At 60.8% G+C, this 6,266-nt stretch overlaps 1 protein-coding gene across 22 annotated transcripts; it reads right to left on the reverse strand.

Annotated features, from left to right (window-relative positions):
- Positions 1-370: 370 nt before the first annotated feature.
- LOC138915170 (uncharacterized) lies at positions 371-6,261 on the reverse strand. Of its 22 annotated transcripts, none has more exons than XM_070219893.1 (10): positions 5,577-6,261; positions 4,736-5,375; positions 4,370-4,415; positions 3,688-4,269; positions 3,186-3,338; positions 2,947-3,069; positions 2,134-2,190; positions 1,670-1,726; positions 955-1,085; positions 372-606 (listed from the first exon to the last, which is right to left on the reverse strand). In XM_070219893.1, the coding sequence occupies exons 5-10, from the start codon at positions 3,215-3,217 to the stop codon at positions 488-490; spliced, it is 519 nt and encodes a 172-aa protein (XP_070075994.1). In that variant the 5' UTR covers positions 3,218-3,338; positions 3,688-4,269; positions 4,370-4,415; positions 4,736-5,375; positions 5,577-6,261; the 3' UTR covers positions 372-487. The 22 variants fall into 22 exon arrangements, 12 of the variants coding, with proteins under 12 accessions (XP_070075993.1, XP_070075991.1, XP_070075992.1 ...); XM_070219894.1 differs by having other exon boundaries at positions 3,856-4,269; positions 4,370-4,478; positions 5,577-6,251; XR_011420750.1 differs by lacking the exon at positions 3,186-3,338 and having other exon boundaries at positions 371-606; positions 980-1,264; positions 3,856-4,269; positions 4,370-4,478; positions 5,577-6,251.
- Positions 6,262-6,266: the final 5 nt, after the last annotated feature.

Consider the following 6,266-nt stretch of genomic DNA (forward strand, 5'->3'; position numbering starts at 1 on the left):
CATGAATCTCAATGTCGTTCCAATCTTTTAGAGCATCACAGATGTTTATTTTTGGTCTTTCTCTATTGGCATGGGAAAGTCTGTCCTATGCCTGTCTCATCATTGTATCTTGGAAGCACAATACTTGTCCAGTTTCACAGGTTCTCAGCTGGAGAGGAATTTTGCCTCAGGATGAATCGTAGCTCTAGTCTCATCCATACATGATTTAAATGATACTTAGATGAGATTTTGGACTTTAGACTTTAGAGATGCTGGAATGAGTTAAGGCCTTTGGGGCTATTTGGATGGAACGAATGTATTTTTGATAGCAGAGAGACATGAATTTTGGGGGGTCAGGGGCAGAATGCAATGGACTGAAATTTTGTACCTACCTTCAAAATTCCTATGTTGAACGCTTAACTCTAAATGTGACGGTATTTGGAGATGGGGTTTTCGGGAGGTAATTAGGGCTAGATGACGTCATGAGGATGGGGCTCTCATGATGGGATCAGTGCTCTTCAAAGAAGAGACACCAGAAAGCTCTATGTCTCTGTCTTCCTCTGCCTCCCCTACCACCCCTCACCCACAAAGAGGAGGTCATGTGAACACACAGTGAGAAGGTTCCACCTGCAAGACAGAAAAAAGAGCTCTCCTTAGAACCTAACCATGCTGACACCCTAATATCTGACTTCCAGCCTCGAGAACTGCGAGAAAAGAAATATCTAAGTCAACCAGTCTGTGGTATGAGCAGACTAAGACAACTGTGTCCAGAGTATACAAAGAACTCTCCAGACTAAACAATAAACAACCCACTCCCTCCCCAAAACAGGCAAAAGACATGAATAGACATTTCAGCAAAGAGGATATGATGTTGGCAAATAACTCAACAAATGATGTTCGATTTGCATTAGGCAGTTGATTAATCAACTTAGAGCCACCCTGAGGTACCACCACACATCTATTAGAATGACTCACATGGGAAAAAAAATACTGACAATACCGAGCATCCCACGAAGGGGAGACACCTCCTGGGCCTGGACAGCTCTGCTCTCACCACGTCAGCACCCTCCATCCACTGGGGACCTGCCGGGCTGACGAAGACTGTTCTGAAGGGGAGACGGGAATGCACAGCCACATAGCTGAGGGCTCTGTCTTCCGGCACCTCCACTGGGATGGGGGTTCAGGGGGCCGTGCTGGGACCCCGGGTGGCTCCAACGTGCAGGCCTGGTGGTGCCTCTGCATCTCTCCTTTCTCCAACAGCCCCCTGCCACTCCCTTCCCAGATCCTGTGGAGATTGGAGCGCCCGGAGTTTGCCTTGTGTTTTCAAGGCATAAACACGGGCCAGTGTGTGGTGTTCAATGGGACCCACAGGACCTGTGAGATCCGGGGCTGGTGCCGTGTGGAGTGACACTGTGCCAGTGTAAGTGTCCCTGACACCCAGGGCAGGGTCCCAGGACCAGCAGAGCCTGCCCCTTACCTACCCCCACCTGCGGGGAGCTGGACACTGTCACCAAGGTGGCCCTGGCACCCACTCATTCGCCCTTTCCTGAGGCCTGTAGCCTTTCTCTGCTGGTTGGGGGTTGAGAGTTGGGGGGAGAGATAGGGGCTGGCAAGGGTGGGGGCCCTGCCTAGAGGACTCATGGATGAAGCCCTAGCAGGCCCAGGGCAGGGGGTGGGGGAAAAATCCTACCCTTCAGCTCCCACACAGACTGTCACTCCCCCAGCTCCAGCCTCGGCGGGGTGCTCCCTGGGGATCACAGAAGCCAGTTTTGTATGGAGACCTGCAGGGAAACAGTGGGGCTCCTGCTGGGGCTGGAGAACGCTCTCCTGGGCTCTGTCTCCAGTGTTCCCCATAGCTCCCTGCTCTCCAGCTGTCCACCACCCTGGCTGTGGTTAACTCCGGCCCTGCCCGGCTCCCACACCTCCCACCACAGGTAGAACCCCTGCCCTCTCAGCTACCCTGCATGGGGGTCTGTGCAGCCAGAGTCCAAGGTGGGGAAGAAAGAAGCCTGACAAGAGTTGTCACAGCTGTTCTGATCCTGGTGTCCTAGGGCAGGGCCCCTCCCAGCTCTGGGCCTCATCCATGGAATGACGAGTGCAGGGAGCAGGTGATCTAACTCCCCCTAGAATACCAGGCACTTCTTGGGCCCTTACCTGCTCAGCTTATGAGCACCAGCCCCTTCCTGGTGGCAGCGCTTGGGCTGTGGGGGGCTGAAGGGGGAGGAGGGTAGAGGGGCTGAGTTGGTGGGCATGGGGTCCTTTGGGACCTTCTATCTGTCTCCTTGGTGACCCCCAACCCAATGCCCAGGAAGCTGCTCACCAAGCTATTGGGAGCCAAGGGGTGGGGAGGCTGTATATCTGCACACGTCACTGCTGGCCAAGGTCACACACGACAGCGTGTCTGGGCAGTTGGCCACCTCAGCCTGAGGCAACTGCACAGGGACCATGCTCTGACCAAGACCCCAGGTGCAGACCAGGGGCCAGAGACAATGCCTGTAACAGAGCCCATGGAAGCCCCCAGCAGGCTGGCCTGGTTCTGGCTCTGGCATCCTCCCGGGGGCCTGAGTCCTGCATGCTGGAGAATTTGCCCATGTCCCCGGGCCCATGGTCAGGAGGGGAGGGACGGGGGCTGCAGCAGTCCAGCCCTCTCTTGGTCCCATGGAGGGGCAAGGATTTGGGGGGTACCCACTCCAGGGAGGTAAGGGGCTGCCTTCTCATGGGTCCCTGATGACCAGGTCATGCTGGCAGCTTGCTGGTGGGGTGACATGGGCCAGGTTGGGGAGGCCCAAGGCTGCAGCCCAGGCTGGGAAGCACCTGGAATCACCTGGAACCTGGAGCCTAGCAAAACCTTGGGGTCCCTGCTGCCTCTCAATCCCCAGAGCAGTGTCCATGGGAGGCGGGGTAAGAAGGGTTGGGGTGAGAGTTCACAGCCCTGAGGCCTGGTTATTGGAGTGAGATCACGAGTACCTGGCTGTCCTTGGGGCCCAGAGAAGGCTGATGTCAAGGCCGGAGAGAGTCAAGGAGTAAAGCTGCCAAAGCCAGCAGCTTCCTGTGTGGTCCTCACAGGCAGGATCAAGGAGTTGGAGGCATCTATGGTAGATGTAACATGGACTTGGGGAGACCAATTGGGGTGCAGAGTGGGCCTGGGGACCCTGAGGATGGGGCCCTATAGCCACCAGGTAGGGCCTAGGCGCTTGTGCACCCACCTGCATGCGTGTCTCCCATCCTGAGAGTTCATCCCAAATCCCTGAGGGGGCCGCAGGGAGAGAGGCAGCTGGAGCTGCGGGCCCTGAGCTTGGAAACAGCCGTTGCCTCAGTCTGCACGTGGGTGTGCACCCCCAGGTGAGCCGTGTGGGTGCCTGAGAGATGCGTGATGCATGTACCTGTGGGCCTCTATATCCTGGGGCCTCAGGCACATGCCCTGCTCTCTAGGAGCCCTGGAAACTCAGGGAACCCAGGAACTCCACTGCCCTTTCTAGGCGGCCTCCTTGGGGTCAGGGCTCTGCTCTCTGCATCCGCCCCCAAGGGGACATGTGGGAAACCTGGGAGGGAGCCTGGGCCCACCCTGGGAGGGAGCCCTCTGTGCCTGGTGTGTGTAGCCCCACCCTGTGCTGGGCAGAAGGCAGTGGCCTGAGGGCAGGACCCTGGGATCCTGACCTGGTCATGTCCCTGTCCCAGGGCTGGTGTCTCCCCCTTACAGAACCTCACCAACTTTACTGTGGATTGGGGACAATCTTCTGGTTCCCAGGAGCAGGCGAGGATTCAGTGCCACAAAGAACACCACAGTGGACACGATGGCAGGCCACGTGGGTGACTGAGCAGTTATTATTGCAGATCCCTGGGGCTGCAGGCCTCTTCCCTGACCACCCTGCTCACCTGCCCAGGTGGCTGGAGTTGGTCATAAAGTGGAAGGTGCTACGCAGAGTCCACCACACCAGCACTGGCCACGGCCCACTCCTGAGGAATTCAAAGCTCCGCACCTGTGCTAAGGTCCTGCGGTCCTGAGGACCCCTTGGCATGGGCAGGCCTGCAAATCCGAGCTGCCTCGGATAGAAGGGCTGCCAGCCCCTCCAGCCTCGTGGGGATGTAGGGGAAGACAGGCAGGCCCCAGCGGTCCTCATGGACTGGCCGGCTGCTCCATGTGTCTGGGCTCCTAGGCAGGTGCCTGGCTAAGAGGCTGCAGGGCCTGCACCATCTCCTCCAGGCCGCTGTCTGTGGCAGTCAACCTCAGCAGCTCCCGCTGGTTCTCCTTGCTGTGCCAGATGCCGTAGACAAAATACACCATGAATCCTGCAGGGGTGGCACAAGCCTGAGGGGCAGGTCCCAGCCCAGCTTCCCTGCTTGCCCTCCTCCTGCAGCCAACCCAGGGTCCCAGCCTGGCCCCACTCACCAATCAGCAGCCAGATGGAGAAGCTCAGCCAGGTCAGGGAGCTCAGCTGCAGCATGAGGAAGACGTTGAGGAGGATGCTCAGGGCTGGAGTCAGGGGCACCATGGGAACCTGAGGGGCAAGGGCAGGGCTGCTGGGCTGCAGGGAGGGGCTGCTGGCCTGGGGCCTGATTTCTCGGGAGTCCACGGAGCCTTTCTCCGCCTCTGCGGATTCTGGAATCAAGGGCCCGCTTGCCATGCAGAAAGACGGGGATGGGGTACTGGACTCCCCAGGCCCGTGAGCCCTGGTGCATCCTGCCACAGCAGAGGAGGAAGGGGCGAAGGGAGCTGGCTGGGCTGGGAGTGAGGGGTGCTGGCTGGAGGAAGTACCTGAAAGGTGTCCTGCCGGTGCTTTTGCTGGTGGGCCCCCAGGACGAGGAGACTGAGCAGAAACATGAGGGAGCTGAGCAGGAGCAGCAGGGTGTAGCCTCAGTGTGGGAGATGCAGCGCCGAGTCCTCGAAGACCAAAGCAGTCTCGTCCGGTGTTTGTGGGGTGAAGGCAAGAGCCCAGAGGTGAGAAGAGGCTGGGGCAGCAAAAGCCCCAGATGAAGCCTAGCCCACTGGGCCTCCCTGGGGCACCTGCTCTGCGGCCACCGATCTGCACGTGCTCTCTCAAGGGCGGCAGCCAAGCCGAAGAGACGGAGCCCCAGGGGTGAGCCCTTGGCTAGCCCAGCGGGTCCTGGGAGAAGACCAGCAGAAAGGCCTGGCCAATGAGGGCCAAGCCGACGCTGGGCTGGGCGCTGCCGCCCCGCTATCCGCCCGATCCCCGCCACCTCGCCGCCGGGGCCACAGGAGCAGGGAGCACAGGGCCCACCTCTGACCTCTCGTCTCAGGTGCGCTGGATGTGGGCAGTGACACGGCCGCGGGGGCCTGGGACTCGCTCGGCAGCCTCTGCCCGGCGCACGTGGACTTGAGCATCTGGAAGACGGCGAGGGGCGCCACGTTCAGCTTCAGCAGGTCCAGCAGGATCCTGGAGAGACAGGCGCGCTGCGCAAGGAGCCTCCTCGCCCGGGCCAGGCTGCTCGGCCAGAGCGGGCAGGCGTGGCCGCCTCCCTTAAGACCCCGACTCTACGCTGGGCCTCAAGGGGGTCCGACAAGGGCGGTGGCTGGGAGAGCTGGAGGGTCGGGGGTCGCCGAGCGCGCAGCCCGGCCCGCGCCCGCGCCCGCTCACTTGTGAACACATCGGGGTCCATGGAGCCGCCCGCCGCCTGCACCAGCTCGTACAGCTCCATCTCCTTGGCGCTCAGCACCTTCTTCCGCCGCAGCGCGAGCTTCTGCAGGGCCGCCTCCAGCCCCGGTGACGCCCCCGGCCACGGCCCTGCGCCCGGAGCCTCCATCTGCGCGGCCGCGGGAAAGTGCCCTTCCCGCCAATCCCCTGTCCCCTGCCCAAGTCCCGTTCCCCAGCCCCACCCCATGGGCGCGCCCACAGCCACCTCTACCCTCCGACCGTTCCTTTCCCGGCAGCCCGATCCCGGAGGGCAGGGCCGGCTCCGTCTCCCCTCGGTCCCTCGGTCCGCAGACGTGTACGCGCTGGACTGTCTGTTAGCTGTAGGGGAAAACGTGCCCGACCGCTGAGACCCGCTCCTTGGCGATCACGGCTTCCCTGCTGGGCTGCCTCGGTCGTTGTCCCTGAGGTAGCAGCACCCAGCGCAGTGCCTGGCATCCAGTGGGCGCTCAATAAATGCCCGTGGGAGTAAGGGCAGTCAACACACTCTGTGTAATTGTTCTGCGCCGGTTCCCCACGAGAGGGCGTGCCTCGACGGCCCGAATCAGGAAGGCGCAGTCCTTTCTGGCGATACAGCGCGTGAGCCCGGGGGTCTAAGGGGCACAGCTGCCCCCACTGCGCACGCGTAGTCAGAGG

The sequence above is a fragment of the Equus caballus genome, chromosome 8 (assembly GCF_041296265.1).
Source record: "Equus caballus isolate H_3958 breed thoroughbred chromosome 8, TB-T2T, whole genome shotgun sequence".
Classification (NCBI taxonomy): domain Eukaryota; kingdom Metazoa; phylum Chordata; class Mammalia; order Perissodactyla; family Equidae; genus Equus; species Equus caballus.

Excerpts from the sequence above, each read along its gene's own strand:
- LOC138915170 (XM_070219887.1), bottom strand. The coding sequence starts at position 4,100 with ATGAGGACCGCTGGGGCCTGCCTGTCTTCCCCTACATCCCCACGAGGC. Across the intron at positions 2,191-2,946 it reads TGGGCCCCAAGGACAGCCAG|CCCCCCACAGCCCAAGCGCT; the intron begins GTACTCGTGATC and ends CTCCCCCTTCAG. Across the intron at positions 1,727-2,133 it reads GGTGCTCATAAGCTGAGCAG|GGAGCACCCCGCCGAGGCTG; the intron begins GTAAGGGCCCAA and ends TGTGATCCCCAG.